Source organism: Chelonia mydas, chromosome 5, assembly GCF_015237465.2.
Source record: "Chelonia mydas isolate rCheMyd1 chromosome 5, rCheMyd1.pri.v2, whole genome shotgun sequence".
Taxonomy (NCBI): domain Eukaryota; kingdom Metazoa; phylum Chordata; order Testudines; family Cheloniidae; genus Chelonia; species Chelonia mydas.
Genome location: NC_051245.2, coordinates 48,577,863 through 48,594,690, shown reverse-complemented (window position 1 = coordinate 48,594,690; position 16,828 = coordinate 48,577,863). Strand labels below are relative to the sequence as shown.

The 16,828-nt window shown below is 39.4% G+C and overlaps 1 protein-coding gene across 6 annotated transcripts in view; it reads left to right on the top strand.

Annotated features, from left to right (window-relative positions):
* Positions 1-16,828, top strand: part of FCHO2 (FCH and mu domain containing endocytic adaptor 2) — a 230,456-nt gene that overhangs the window by 30,581 nt on the left and 183,047 nt on the right. For 4 of the 6 annotated variants that reach the window (XM_037903046.2, XM_037903043.2, XM_037903049.2 and 1 more), the window contains exons 3-4: positions 12,464-12,538; positions 16,378-16,410. In XM_037903046.2, the coding sequence (XP_037758974.1) occupies positions 12,464-12,538; positions 16,378-16,410 (108 nt within the window). The remainder of the gene's footprint in view (positions 1-12,463; positions 12,539-16,377; positions 16,411-16,828) is intronic. The other 2 variants (XM_037903050.2, XM_037903047.2) reach the window with 1 other exon arrangement.

The following is a 16,828-nucleotide window of genomic DNA, read 5'->3' as shown; positions in this document are numbered from 1 at the left end:
AAACTTTTTTTGTTGTCACTACAAAGATCTGTGGCACATAGAAAACACACAGAATAAATCAAACTTAATAATTGATTACATGAATGATGTTTTATTGATACTCATTTCCATTTTAAATTGGATAAAAACCTCCAATTTTGAGCTTACTTGAAGGCATCACAGCCATTTTATTCTGCACCATTGGAATATTGTAGAAGCTGGATGTCCTTGCTGCAGAATTTAGGTCTATGTTGCTGTGGATTATGCAATGCTTTTGCTATATTAAGATCCTTACAGCACTCAGAGCAGCAAGAATCTGAAATATTAATGAGTACTTGTGGCACCTTAGAGACTAACAAATTTATTTGAGCATAAGCTTTCGTGAGCTACAGCTCACTTCATCGGATGCATTCAGTGGAAAATACAGTGGGGAGATTTATATACATAGAGAGCATGAAACAATGGGTGTTACCATACACACTGTAACGAGAGTGATCACTTAAGGTGAGCTATGACTAGTGGGAGAGTGGGGGGGAAAAACCTTTTGTAGTGATAATCAAGGTGGGCTATTTCCAGCAGTTGACAAGAACATCTGAGGAACGGTTCGGGCGGGGGGGGAATAAACATGGGGAAATAGTTTTACTTTGTGTAATGATGCATTGGAGAGGTTTTAGTTGGGGACTGAAGGTGATGGCTAGTGGCGTTCTGTTGTTTCTTTGTTGGGCCTGTCCTGTAGTAGGTGACTTCTGGGTACTCTTCTGGCTCTGTCAATCTGTTTCTTCACTTCAGCGGGTGAGTATTGTAGTTGTAAGAATTCTTGATAGAGATCTTGTAGGTGTTTGTCTCTGTCTGAGGGGTTGGAGCAAGTGAACGCCACTAGCAGTCACCTTCAGCCCCCAACTAAAACCTCTCCAATGCATCATAAAGGATCTACAACCTATCCTGACGGATGACCCATCACTCTCACAGATCTTGGGAGACAGGCCAGTCCTTGCTTACAGACAGCCCCCCACCCTGAAGCAAATACTCACCAGCAATCACACACCACACAACAGAACCACTAACCGAGGAACCTATCCTTGCAACAAAGCCCGTTGCCAACTGTGTCCGCATATCTATTCGGGACACCATCGTAGGGCCTAATCACATCAGCCACACTATCAGAGGCTCGTTCACCTGCACATCTACCAATGTGATATATGCCATCATGTACCAGCAATTCCCCCCTGCCATGTACATTGGTCAAACTGGACAGTCTCTACATAAAAGAATAAATGAACACAAATCAGACGTCAAGAATTATAACGTTCAAAAACCAGTCGGAGAACACTTCAATTTCTTTGGTCACTTGATTACAGACCTAAAAGTTGCAATTCTTCAACAAAAAAACTTCAAAAACAGACTCCAGTGAGAGACTGCTGAATTGGAATTTAATTTGCAAACTGGATACAATTAATTTAGGCTTGAATAGAGACAGGGAGTGGACGGGTCATTACACAAACTATTTCCCCATGTTTATTCCCCACCCCCAACCCCCACTGTTCCTCAGATGTTCTTGTCAACTGCTGGAAATGGCCCGCCTTGATTATCACTGCAAAACGTCCCCCCCCCGCCCCGCTCTCCTGCTGGTTATAGCTCACCTTAAGTGATCACTCTCGTTACAGTGCGTATGGTAACACCCATTGTTTCATGTTCTCTATGTATATAAATCTCCCCACTGTATTTTCCACTGAATGCATCCGATGAAGTGAGCTGCAGCTCACGAAAGCTTATGCTCAAATAAATGTTAGTCTTTAAGGTGCCACAAGTACTCCTTTTCTTTTTGCGAATACAGACTAACACGGCTGCTACTCTGAAACCTGAAATATTAATATTTTTAAAATCAAACTTTGTTTCTTTTTTAATTGCATTTGGTGCCCACATTTTAGTATGTTCTCTCCAAATATATATGAAAACACAGTCCCAAAAGACATTATTATGTAAGAAAACAATGAATCTACCAAGGGACGTGGAAGAGGTCTAAAAAAATATACTTTGAGGGTAGCTGACATTTATTGTTTAAAACAGTGGCTCTCAACCTTTCCAGACTACTGTTCCCCTTTCAGGAATCTTGATTTGTCTTGCGTTCCCCAAGTTACACCTCACTTAAAAATGACTTGTTTACAAAATCAGACATAAAAATACAAAAGTGTTACTGCACACTATTACTGAAAAATTGCTTGCTTTCTCATTTTTACTATATAATTATATAATCGATTGGAATATAAATATTGTGCTTACATTTCAGTGTGTAGTATTTACAGCAGTATAAACAAGTCATTGTGTGAAATTTTAGTTTGTACTGACTTCACCAGTACTTTTTTATGTAGCCTGTTGTAAAACTAGGCAAATATCTAGACGAGTTGATGTACCCCGAGGGGTACGCATACCCCTGGTTGAGAACCACTCATTTAAAATGAACGCCTCTCTACTTAAAAACATAATTTCTTGTTGGTATCATGGTCGAAATGAGGAGAGCTTGAAATAGGATGATGTATAAAAGGGATATTCCATGGATAAAGTCATAAAGAAAGTGCAAAATCAGTTTTGGGAAAAAAATACAAATTGGGTGAGGTTAAAGTTGGTGTCACTGGCAACAATATGGGACTATAATAAAAGATGCATAGATAGATAGATAAAGGAGGCAGACATGCAGAGGCCCTTGGAATGAAGGGGTAACATGTCTGAAGTGATGAGGAAGGATGACCTTAGCAGTTGAATTTTGAGTGAATTATAGGAGAGGGAGTAATGTGGGTGTCAGGACAGAGAGGAAGACGTTACAACAATCAAATCAGGATACACAGGCCTGGACATTGTATCATCCTTAACTTCACTTTACTGTGCTTAGATATTTCAACATTACAATCTGGAATGGTGTCAAGTATCAGAGGGGTAGCAGTGTTAGTCTGTATCCACAAAAACAACGAGGAGTCCAGTGACACCTGAAAGACTAACAGATTTATTTGTGCATAAGCTTTCATGGGTAAAAAACCCACTTCTTCAGCTTATGCCCAAATAAATCTGTTAGTCTTTAAGGTGCTACCGGAGTCCTCGTTAATCTGGAATGGATGTTCTATGATTTTCTATATTAAAATGCTACAAAAACTAATGTACAGTCTCATTTAAATTGAGTATACTTTAGTGTATATTTTCAATTATTGACCCACCTATTGAGTTCATCTTTACTCAGACGTTCTCTGAAATTACCCAGTCTGTCCTCCCATATGACTCCTTTGGTTTCTGAAAAGTTAATATTTGGGAAGATGAGGATGGTTTACAAAGTCGTCAGTATTCTTTTGGGAAGACCAGTTATCTCAAGATTTTATTTGAGGATAGTTTCTATTGATGAAATAGAATGGTCTCCTTCATCACTCTTCCTCTGTAGTATCATATTTCAGATTTGTTGCAATCAGAGTTAAATGGGTCTGGCACTAAACACCTTTGGATTGAAAGTTTTCAGTGTTTGAACTGATAGGGACAGGATGAGGTGAACGTACAAAAGTCCTATCTTAGTTATTTGCCTATTATGTGCACTTCCACTTATTATGACAATCCGTTACCCTTTTAAATGTCAGTTCCTCTTTTTAAAAGTAAACTTCATTGGTTCACAGACACTGTCATTTTTATGGCAAGTATCCAAAATATTTAAAGCATTTTCTTGAGGTTTCTAGGACTCGTGGCTTCCTACATTTACATAAAATTGTTTGCCAGACTTCAGTTAGATCTTTTACATGATGAAATTAATCTCCTGTAGTCATTTCCTAAAAGAAATCCCTTTGTACTGAATAGAGTGTGAGAATGCCTGCAAAGATGTTTTATTCAGTACCTCGCTGTCGTAATAACCGTTTTCTCAGGCAATCCACGGTGAGCTCATTCGGACCATCTAACAGTGCACAGTTTCTGGAATTTTGAAGGGTTTGAGTTGCGCAAAAATATAATGGGTCTGAAGGCAGTTCTCTTGGCTCCCCTTCAATACTTCAGGAGGCCCAGTAACATTATTAACTAGGAATGTGTTTATTCTTGTTTGGTTAAAAGGAATTAACCAGGGAACTGATTCTTATTTTATATTTTAATTTAAACATATAAAATTAGTATAGGGATTTACAAAAATAAAAATGAAAACTGAAATAGAGTTGTTTACAAAATCAAAGTAGGCAAAAGGATATTAAGCAGAAGAAAAACAAATTTAGAAAAGGCCAAAGTTAGATTTAAATCAATTAGAAGTAGCCAGAAGCAGAGTTGCTTTATTTTTTAAATTAGGAATAGCTATGAGTTAAAAATGGTAGGGTTTACATAAAAAACAGGTTAGGCATGGTCTAACTAAATTAAGCAGTTTTTCTTTACTTTTTGATCAAATACACTAGCTAGCCTATACAGCTGCATCATCTAATCACTGTTTTCCTCCTCCGTCCTCCCACTCTCAGTTTGTTACACTCATTTGTTGAAACTTGTCTTACATTGGATTGTAAACTCTTTTGGGGAGGGGACTGTATTGTACAAGCATTTGTACAGTTCCTATCACAATGGAGCTGGATTCTGATTTGAGGCCTATGTGTACTACTGTAACTTTAATTAAAAAAAAAAAAGTCTGGGTTGTCCTTGAGTACTGTCAAGCTTAATCTGGCAGCCATCTCATTTTACCATGTTCCAGCAGAAGGATCTTCTGTTTGTACCTAGGAGTTGCATAAATAAATCATTGTTTTGTACAAACTTGTTATGACATTTCATGCATATTGGTATTTGAAGGTCTCAGATGTGCTACAGCCTTCATTGAACAAATTCCATCAGATTTAGAGTTTCCATCTCTAGGCGATGCTACCTGGAACTCTACTGACATAGTTACACAGCATTACTTTGACTAGACAGTTAGATCAGGCATCCATTTTGAGGAAGCTGCCCTATAATTTAACTAACCCTACTCAGACCCACTGTTTTACAGGATTGTAACTGCTAGTTACTGCTAGTTCCCAAGATTCGGATTTATATTGACAATATTCAGTTAATTCTTATAGCAGTATAAATTTGCTCTCTTCACCTTTCAACTTCATTATTTGAGTCTTTGCTAAAGTTTTAGTAAGTGAAAAGAACTGAAGGACAGCCCTAAAGTGGATTACTTCTGACATCTGCTCTAATCTTTCTTTCCTGGGCAGTCATAGAATCATAGAAATGTAGGGCTGGAAGGGACCTTGAGAGGTCACCTAGTCCAGCCCCCTGCACTGAAGCATGACCAAGTATACTTAGACCATCTGTGACAGGTATTTGTCCAATCTGTTCTTTAAGCCGCCAATAACTGAAATTCCACAGTCTCTCTTGGAAGCCTATTTGCAGTTGATCACTGTCCTCTTTATAAAAGCCCTTAACATATTTGAACACTGTTTTTAGATCCGCGTTCTCTTTTCTCAAGACTAAACATCCCCAGTTTTTTTAACCTTTCCTCACAGGTCAGGTTTTCTAAACCTTGTACCATTTGTCTTGCTCTCCTCGAGACTCTTTCCACTTTGTTCACATCTTACTAATAGGGTGGTGCCCAAAACTGGACACATTACTGGCAGCTGAGGCCACACCAGTGCAGAGTAGAGTGGCACAATTACCTCTCATGTCAAACATATGACAGTCCTGTTAATACGCCTCAGAATATTAGTCTTTTTTGCAACTGCATCACAGTGCTGACTTGTATTCAATTTGTGATCCATTATAACTTCCAAATCCTGGCCAGAAGTATTACTACCTAGCCAGTTATTCCCTGTTGTGTAGCAGTATATTTATTTTTCCTTTCTAAATATAGTGCTTTTCACTTGTCTTTACTAAATTTCATCTTATTGATTTCAGACCATTTCTCCAAGTTATCAGGCTCGTTTGGAACTCCAGTCCTGTCCTCCAAAGTGTTTGCTATCACTCCCAGATTGATACTATCCACAGATTTTATAAGCAAACTCCACTATCGAGGTCATTAATGGAAATATTGACCAATACTGGACCCTGGACAGATCCCTGTGGGATTCCATTAGATATGTCCTCCCAGTTTGGCAGTGAACCATTGACAACTACTCCTTGAGTAGTCTTTCAACCAAATGTGCACCCCACCTTATAGTAATTTCACCTGGGCCACATTTGTCTAGTTTGCTTATGATGACACGATAATGTCGTGTGGGACTGAGTCAAAAGTGTTACTAAAATCAAGATGTATCCTATCTGCGGCTAACCCCCCACCCACTAGGCCAGTAACCCCATCAAAGAAGAAAATTAGATTGGGGTGTGTGACTTGTTCTGTGTGACTTGTTCTTGACAAATCCATGTTGTCTTTAATTATCATCCTGCTGTTCTCTACTTGCTTACAAATTGATTGCTTAATAATTTGTTTCTGTCTCTTTCCAGGTATTGAACTTAGGTTGACAGGTCTATAATTCCCCAGATCCTCTTTGTTTCTCTTTGAAAGGATAAGTACTATGTTTCTCTTTATCCAGTCCTACGGGACCTCACCTGTCCTCCATGAGTTCTTGAAAATAATTGCTAACAGTTCCAAAATTGCTTCAGCTAGTTCCTTCAATGTCCTAAAATGAATTTAATCATGCACTACTGACTTGAATACATCTAATTTATCTAAATTTTCTGTAACCTGTGCTTTTTTCCTAATTTGGCTTGCATTCCTTCTCCCTTATTTTTATATTAAATGTAACTTTTCTTGTCTGCATAGTAAACACTGGCATTTTTATCTGTTTGAATAATCAAAGTGGTGGCTTCTTGGTTGCAAAGATTTTAACTGCTTCCTGAAGGTCCACAGTCTGGGCAAGCTCATGCTCTATTGAGATGGTTGCAAGGCCGACCAGCCTCTCCTGTGTCATTGTGGAGCGTAGATGTGTTTTTATTAACTTCAGCGTGGAGAAGCTGCATTCTCCACTGGCAACTGTTACAGGAAGTGTTAGAAGTATTCATAGAGCAACAAAAGCATTTGGAAAGAGGGTGGTCATCTTATTTGTGCACACATATTCCAGAACAGGCTTTGGAGTTGATCCTGCTGAAATGTATTTTGAAAGGGCTTTCAGTTCATTAACTAAATCACTCTCATCAATATCGTGCATGTCATTATGTGTCAACACTGTCTCTAGTGCCCTGCATTGCTGGTGTAGGTCTTCTTCAGGTATAATGAGGAGCTTTGGAATATCATACAACATCCCAAATATACTGCTGTGTTCCTTGAGCTCCATGAAACGTTCTTCAACTGACTGTATTGCACAGTCTAGCACCTGGTTAAATAATTCAAATTTGAATTGTTGTTTCGGGTCTCTTATGGGATTATTCCGTGCCTCATAATCAAAATGTCTTCTTCGGTGACTTTTGTATTCTTGAATGGGTGGGAAAATAGTTTCAGTGTGAAGTTCCTCTGCCAACTTCTCTGCACTCTTCAGAACGTTTTGAAATCCCTCATCTGACCGGTAAGACTGTAGGTATGACTTTGGTTTGTCCAGTTGTTCCATTGCTCCAGATATATCAAGGTCAACACCTTGGAGTTTCTTGCTTACAACATTTATTTCAAACAGTATGTCATACCACAACACTAAGCCACACAGAAATTTGAAGTTATGTATGTTTCTGGTGATTCCATTTCCCTCTGCCACTGTTCTCCCACAAACAGTTCCTGTCATAGCATTATCCTCCATAATGGCAACTATGGCATCATTTATCTTCCCAATTTGGTGTTTGATAGACTTTATCGCCTCCACTCGACTTTCCTATCGTGTGGTGCTCAGTGGTTTGTGTCAGAGAGGATGTTCCCAGATGTTGCTTCAAAATTTGCCATCGATGAGTTGATGCAGAGAAAAATACATAGATGCTTTGAATTACATTAAAAAATTCAGCAGCCTCACTAGAAGTTGATGCTGCATCACTGACCACCAAGTTCAGTGAATGAGAACTGCATGTGACAAAAAAAGCTTGAGGGTTTAACTCTCAGATCCGTGTCTGCACTCCTCTGTTCTTTCCTCTCATGTTGGCACCATTATTGTAGCCCTGACCTCTCATGTCAGCTATCACAATTCCCGTATCTTCCAGTTTTTTAAGAAGCACATTTGTCATACCAGCTCCTGTAATATCATCAATGTCAATAAATTCTAGAAAATGCTCTCTGACAGTCACCATTGCAGGGACATTTTCACTAGGTTCTGTTGTTGTTACAAAACGCACCATTAGTCATTTGTTCCATATGGCTGATGTCAGGTGTGCAGTCCAGAATAACAGAGTAATATCTTGCTGACTTCAGATGTGCCACAATCTTCTGTTTGACTTTTGTTACCAGTAACTATATGATCTCATTTTGAATTGTTTTTCCAAGGTAGTGGTGTGTGTACATTTCTTGGGTGGTATGACGGGGCAAGGCCAGATGGCTATGGAAAAGTAGTGGGAGACCGATATATTAGCCCCAGGCTAAACAAATCCCTGTTACCAGGATAAGTAAATGGCAGCTGCTCCAGGTCAATTAAGACACCTGGGACCAATTAAGATCTTTCCAGAAAGCAGGGAAGGTTGTTTGGGACACCTGAAGCCAATTAGGGTCTGGCTGAAACGAGTTAAAAGCCTCCCAGTTAGTCAGTTGGGTGCGCGTGTCAGGAGCTGTAGGAGGAAGCCGTGCTGTTGGAGGAACTAAGCAGTACAAATCATACCAGACACAAGGAAGGATGCCCTGAGGTAACGGAGAAGTAGATATTGAGGAAGTGGGGGCTGCTGTGGGGAAGTGGCCCAGGGAATCTTACACGTCCTATTTCCAAAATGTCAGCTACCATAGCTGCTACTATAGGGTCCCTGGGCTGGAGCCTGGAGTAGAGGGTGGGCCTGGGGATGCCCAACTTCCCTCCCCGATTAATCACTAAGACTGGGAGACAACAGAGACTGTGCAAGGGAGGGTTGCATCTCCTCACTTCCCTTGCTGGCTTATGATGAAAATGGCTCAATAGACTGTGACCCTTGCCTCTAGAAAGAGAAGGGCTACGTGGAGGGTCACAGTGAACCTCTGAGGCTAGCGAAATCCTCCAGGAAGCATGGGACCCACTGAGACAAGGACAGAGCTTTGTCAGATGGCGACTCTTCTTAGATGCTCCTGGAGTACAGCATCAAACTCAGCCATCAGCTCCACAATTTTAAGAAATTTTCCATTGTTTGGCACATACACTGATCTGAAGTGCCACACAGTGCTAGGTTTTGAGTAGCAAGCATTCTCACAATGGCAGTGAGCCTTTTCAGAACATTTTGCCAGTAAAGAGACTCTGATGCAATCTTCTCTTGATGCTGATCATCTATGGTGGCCTTTAACCTTAGTCTCATCTCAAGCTCTTTCCACCTATGGAATGCTCTCTGGTGATTTGCTGCCTTCTCATGACATGACAGATTTCTAGCCAGATTTTTCCAGTCCTTTGTTCCTGTAGAACCTAATGTGGCTGGAACATTAGACTGGAAGAGTTTTCAACAAAAACAGTATGCAGCATTCTGGGTTTTTGAGTACATAAGCCGTGGCCTCTCCACTTTGTCACCATTGGGGATTTCATGCCAGTAATGTGTTGGATGGAAACTTCTATTTTCATTGTCTTTGGGGAACATGAAGTTTTTCACTTGCTGTGGCCCATGCAGTACAAGGAAGTCCCTCAGGCTGCTGCTCAAGTGGGTCCACAGTCCTGGATCATCTAGACTTAAGGAACTAAACTCAGCAGCAGCTGTTTCTTGCGCCTCCACCACACTCTTCTTTGATCTACACTTTTCTTCAGGAATGTGCATGGTTACATCCATTTAAGATGGAGATATGGATGCTGCAGTAGCTGCCAGGTCACCTGCACTCTGACTAACTGGAAGATCAGGCATCTCCTCACCACTCACATCCTCACTGGGGCCAGAAGACTCACCGTGAACATTTGTGTCTATGTATCTCAGGAGAGCTCCTTCCTGCTTAGATAGAAAAGCTTCCTTTGCTTTTTCTTTTTCTGAATGCTACCCCAGAGGGGCATTTTCTTCTTTCACTCACGACTGCTGTTCTGTGCCAGCTATCGTGGCTCTCAACACAGAATTGAAGGGGACAAATAAGCAGGCTGGTAGCAGGGCCTGAGTGAGGGAAGATATCAGCATCTTAAGGGCCTAACTGGCTTCTGCTACTTTAGTTGACTGCCTGTTCTCCTCAAGTTGGTTCAGGGAAACAGCAGGAAACAGGAAGCTCCCTGAGAAGCTGGTGTTAATCAGTCCAGGCTCCTGGGGGTGCTAGAGAGGTACGTAAGAGGCTCCTCCTTCTTTCTCTCCCTGTAGCTCCTGCTGCTTTCTGTTATTCCCTCTCACCTTTTCTGCCTGCCTGTTATGTCTCTTGTGCCCTCCTTCCTCCAGCACAGCACTCAACCATCTCTGTGCATCTAGAGCAGAGAGAATACATATGCACCAGCAGCAGACACAATTTTCTACACTCTGGGTCCCAGTGGCGCCCCTCCCCCTCTCCCCCTGTCTGGCACCTGAGGCAGCTGCCTCAGTTCGCTTCACGGTAAGGCTAGCCTTGTATAAAAATACGTAAACACACATTTTAATTATCTTTGGGCAGGACTATACTTAAAAAGCTGCAATGCTTTAGTGAAGATGCTACTACACCGCATAGTTAATCCACTTCCGCGAGAGGCGGTAGCTATGTTGACATAGTGCTGTCTACATCAGGGGTTAGGTTGGTATAACTGCGTCTTTCAAGGGTGTAGATTTTTCATGCCCCTGAAATAGTTATAGTGATGTAAGTTTATATTGTAGACCTGTCCTTTCTAATGTGGAATAATCAAGGACAAATTGTTCAGCCATACAATTAATAGAAGAGCAGAAACATCAAAAAGGAAAACGTGCAGTGATTGGAGGTGCTATGCATAAACGATCCGATATTAAACTGGCAAATTTCTAGTACATAATGTTTTTAGATTTCATGAAAATATACTCCTTTGTGTTTCCCATGTCACATCAGGTAACGTTAACTTGGTGACTCTTAAAGTATTTCAAAAAAATATTTTTTAAACTAACATGTTTGTAAGTGAAAAGGCTTTTCTATTGTAGTTTCAAATTTGATATTTTAAATTTCTTCTTAATATACACACACAGTAATAAAATGATGATCTTTTGAAGCCCCTTCCTTTAAAATGACAATCCAAGCTCTTACTCATAGCAGTGTTTTCTTAGAAAGATATCTGCTGATCTGTTTTTAATGTTCCAGTGATGCCTCTTAAAATGTTCTACAGATCTTGTATTTTTTTAATCCTAGGTAAAAGATCAAGTTTTTGACCCATTGTTTTATTTGAATTATAAAATGTATTTAATGTAGCCCCTTCCCTATCAGAATTAGATAAAAACTGAGTCTAGGCTGGATTTTTGTTTTGGAGGGTAGGGATGAGACAGAGGGAAACTCATATACAGAGTCTTCTCCTCCCTAGTCATCTTACTGGGAGTTGAATAGATTGATCTTTATGCTCTCTAGTGAAATTTCTGAAGTGATTACTTCTTCCTTGGTCTCGTATTACCAAAGGAAATGCCTTTGCCTAAAAAGTCCCACTAGAAGGGAAAATCAGAAACCACCACTTCAGCAGTGAACAGCTACAATCAAGACAACTGGGTTGGAAAATTCTATAATCTCCCCCACAAAATTTTAACAATTTATCTAATAAGTAGGAAAATAAAAAATGTCAGCTCTTATGAGGCTTACTTGGTTTCAAAGGAGATTAACTTAGAAAATGAGGGTGGAAGAGAATTCAGTATGTGCAGATGAGCTTCTCTAAAAATATTTCTAGGTCATTCAAACAAAAGCACTCTAAATACCACAATGACATTATTCCTACCATACTGTTACTCCAACTCCAAACAACACTTAAAATCACAGTATGCCATTCTAGTGGTTCAGAGGGATCTTAGAAGATGAGCCCGTTCTTAAAATTTCACTTTTAAATACCTTTTTAGTGCAACTTACTTCACCAATGAATGTGATTGCTTTGTTTATATTTAGTATTTGTCTATTTGAGTGTTGTTAAGTATCTTGTAAAAACATGTGTTACAATTGCACTACTCTGTAGATCAGAAATTTATAGTACTAAAACAGCCTTTGGCAAATCATCCAGCAGTGTATGGAGGCAGAATGGCTCCCCCTTCCCACCTTATTGTGAAGCTCTTGAGACAGTTTGATAAAGAGCTAATGAGCTGAGTTTCTGCAGTGTTTGTAAGCATCATTCTGCCACACTATTCACCATGTCTGACTTTTAGCACGCAAAATCTAAGTTGGTGGTGGATTTTATGAGGGTACGTTGAAAACACTGCCTTTGTCATTTTAAAATAATACATGGTAAGCTGGGTTTCCTTTACTGTACCTTTAAAGCATATATGTTCATGGATCCTAATAGCTTTGATTGTGATTTGGATTACTTAACATTAGGGATTTTGTATGTTTTGTTTTTAACAGGGCTACAATAGAGGAGGTATATTCAAGGTCAATGACAAAGCTAGCCAAATCAGCAAGCAATTACACACAGCTTGGGTAAGTTAATATGTGTATAAAAGCAAAATTATTAATCCCTGTATGCAACATTTATGCATTTTAACCTCAATGTTGCATTAACAAAATTAAAGTTCTAGTAACAGCCTTAACTCTGGAATCTTTTAAAATGCATTGTATCACAATAAGGCTTTTAATTACATGATTATGCACCAGTTATAAAATCCACATGGCTATATGAAAAGGATTATAGAAAAAGGTTCAGTTTAAATATAAAATGGTTCACAAGTCCATTTACTCATACAGTCTTACTGGAGGAACAGTTATGGAGCTGGCTGTTGTGGCTCTATAATTAAGGTTGAATTCCATTTTGTACTTAAAGCAGGGATTCAAGCTCTTCGTTATGTATGAAAAATACAACAGTTCTTCCCCAAAGTTATAGCAGGTACTCTCTGAGTACAGATTGAATTTTCAGAAAATTCAGAGTAAATTTGTTGTTCAAATTAAATTAAAAGTGCATCCTATAAGAAATGTAGCATCTGTGTAAGTATTTTCTTTGTCCTGAATTATCTTAGTAACAGAAAAACAGAGTCTTCAGCCCTTCCATATAGGTAGAATTCATTGAAATCTTGTGCATAGGCTGTATTTAGGAAATTAAGTTGAAATTAAATTAATAGTTGTATCTAATTGTCATTTAGCTAGAGACAGGGTCAGATCAATAGCTCAGTTAATTATTAAGTGGGTCCATTGTGTTGTCAAAGGTAACTCAACCAATCACCATCCTTCCTTTTTATAGCTAATTTGCTTGCAACAATTCTGTTGGTTGTGATGAGCCAGTGGTGTGATAAAACTGGACAGAATCACCAATACATTTTGGCTGCTTTGCATGCAAAGTAACTGTAAATACAGCTTAACAGGGCAGTGCTCTCTAGCTTATTTGTGCAGCTCTTGTGTGCCAGTGAATCTGTTCTTAAAAGTTTAAAAAAAATTTGCAATGATTTATGCTTGATATTACACCATCTGTAGAAATATCACATGCAATGTTCCCTGTATATTTTTACATCCATGTGCGGAATTCATTTTGTTATGTTCACCAATATGGAGGTGATGTGTGGTGGGGGTGAGGCTGAGGGGTTCGGATTGTGGGAGGGGGCTCAGGGCTAGGGCAGAGGGTTGAGGTGCGGGGGACTGATGGCTCTGGCTGGAGGTGCAGGCTCTGGGGTGGGGCCAGGGATGAAGGATTTGGGGTGCGGGCTGTGGCGGGGAGAGAGGACTCCCCCCAGCCCTATCTTGCCGCAGCAGCCCGGGGCCAGGGGAGAGGAGCCTTTCGCCGGCCGGGGCCTCTCCCCACTGCACACCTGCGTAGCCCTTGATAGTCTGCTGCACGGCCCTTGATAGTCTGCTGCGCAGCCAGGCAGCTTAGAGGGACCTTAGATCACATGGCAAGATTCACTGTAGGTGTCATGTTGATTGATCAAGTGTCAAGGTTCCTTCCCCACTCTGAACTCTAGGGTACAGATGTGGGGACCTGCATGAAACCCCCTAAGCTTATTTTTACCAGCTTAGGTTAAAACTTCCCGAAGGTACAAACTATTTTACCTTTTGCCCTTGGACTTTATTGCTGCCACCACCAAGCGTCTGACAAATATATAACAGGGAAAGAGTCCGCTTGGAAACATCTTTCCCCCCACAATCCTCCCCAAACCCTACATCCCCTTTCCTGGGGAAGGCTTGATAAAAATCCTCACCAATTTGCATAGGTGAACACAGACCCAAACCCTTGGATCTTAAGAACAATGAAAAAGCAATCAGGTTCTTAAAAGAAAAATTTTAATTGAAGAAAAAAAGTAAAAGAATCACCTCTGTAAAATCAGGATAGTAAATACCTTATAGGGTAATCAGATTCAAAATATAGAGAATCCCTTTAAGCAAAACGTTAAGTTACAAAAAGACCGAAAAACAGGAATAGACTTTCCATTCAGCACAGCTTATTTTATCAACCATTTAAACAAAACAGAATCTAACGCCTATCTAGCTAGATTACTTACTAAGTTCTAAGACTCCATTCCTTTTCTGTTCCCGGCAAAAGCATCACACAGACAGAGAGAACCTTTGTTTCTCCCCCCTCCAGCTTTGAAAGTTTTTTGTCTCTTCATTGGTAATTTTGGTCAGGTGCCAGCGAGGTTATCCTAGCTTCTTAACCCTTTACAGGTGAAAGGGTTTTTCCTCTGGCTAGGAGGGATTTAAAGGTGTTTACCCTTCCCTTTATATTTATGACATCAAGCATGACATTTTTAATACTTTTTTAAAACTCCAAGACGAGGGAAAAAAGTTAAGGTTCTATGTTTGACAGTATATATCAGTATGTTCAGGGTAAAAAACATTAGAGGAGGTGTAATTATCCCAAAACCAACCATTACAAACCTAGGAAATTCAGTTAAAGTTTACACTCAGAAGAAACCTTAACATGGTGTAAGGTTTGAATGTGCAATTAAGACACCGAACAACCTTAACTCTTCCCTGTAGTGATGCCATAAAGAGGGAGAACTATAAAAATCAGTTTAACCAGGGTTTACAGACACTTTTATATGCATTAAATCACACCTTAATGTAGATTTTTGTCTTGGAATATATTGAAGAAAATATTTCCTTTCAATTTTATTATATTGTGTTTTGCTGGGTGATGATTGTGGGGGTGTATTTGTAATTGTACAATAGTATTGCATAAAGAACCTCTCAGGATAAGGACCGTATTGTGCTAGGCACCATACTAACAAAACAGAACAAGATCCTTGTAACTGTAAATGCAACTTAACTTGGCAATGCTCTCTACCTCATTTGTGGTGCTCTCGTGTGCCAGTGAATCTGTTCTTAAAAGTTTTTTAAAAAAATGAAACGATTTAAGCTTGATATTACATCTTTAGAAATATCATATGGCAAGAGTCACTGTAGATGTCATGTTCAGTGTTCAAGTATGACATTTTTAATACAACAATACTTTTTTTGAATTTTAAGATGGCAAAAGTTAAGATGGTTTGTTTGAGAGTATTTATGAATATATGAGAGTATATATTGATCCATGCTCCAGAGAGTTGATAGTCGGAAAAGGTAGGATGAATAGAAACAAACAACAAAGACTGCAAATTGTCAGAAATACAGAATGTGTTAATTACAATCCCCCTTGCCTTATAACAAGCACCTAACGCTTAGTCTGTCCTGGTGCCATAGCTAACTTGAACTGATTACCCAAGATATTTTCCTTCCTCCTTACAGAAATAGATTCAGCCTCAGTCAGGAAGAAAAACAAAAGTGGGAGGAGAGGGGAAATGTGGCCGTAAATGTCTGAAGACCCTGCTCATAGCTACTTCCCCAACTCCATGACGGGAGAGGCTCTCAGCTATGCGCTGGGAGATGGGGGAAGCTGTTGTAGAGGGAAAGAATATTATAATGCATATTTGCAGGGATACACTAACGGATTTGAACATTAATTCTGAATCTCCTTTTTAGTACTGCAATCTTAACATGGTACTACTGTAGTGTTTGTATTTAATTCCTTATTTTCTTAATGACAAAGATAAATTTTTTCAGTTATTTCATCAAACTTTGCCTGCATTTATTTCAGTCTCTGATCATCACCGCATCATTAATATGGACTATGATTTTAAAGATATCTAAAAGAAAAAAAATCTGCCCCAGAACAGGCTTGAGAAATTTCAGTCCAGAAGGTTGTTTTAGAAAGTCTAAGCCACTGAATATAAGATCTTAAACTTAAATATTATTTTTGCCAAGTATGTTAAAACAAGGGTTTTCTTTTGAGCTTTTCAAGTTATCTGATAATGAAAAAAGATTTTCCTGTGATTTCTCAAAATTTTTTGCTATAGGCTAAGATCAAGCATGAGGTTTCAGCCAAACAGGTAATTTTTCTGCATTATAAGTATCTAAAAGTCTCGTCCCATCCTTAGTGAGGTTCTGCTCTGAAAACAGCCAGCCTCGCATGGTCAATCTGGCTGTGAGTGCACATGGATGTTTTACTTGCAATATCACCAGTATGATTAGTAACATCTGTTCAATTCTATTATTTGGTGGGTTTACGCGGGTATAACGGACTGGAACTTGTCCATCGTAAGTACAAGATATAAGACTTAGTAAGCTTGATTCTGTTCTGTTTTATTTATGTTGACTGTGCATGGTTAACAGGAGTAAAAAGCAGTAAACATTTAATTTTGTCTTTGAAGTTAGTAGGGAGGACTTTGAATAGGAAAAGGAATAGATTTGAATAAGAATGTGCCATTTTTATATCATTAGTCTTAGAGGAGAGTGCACTTTATAAGC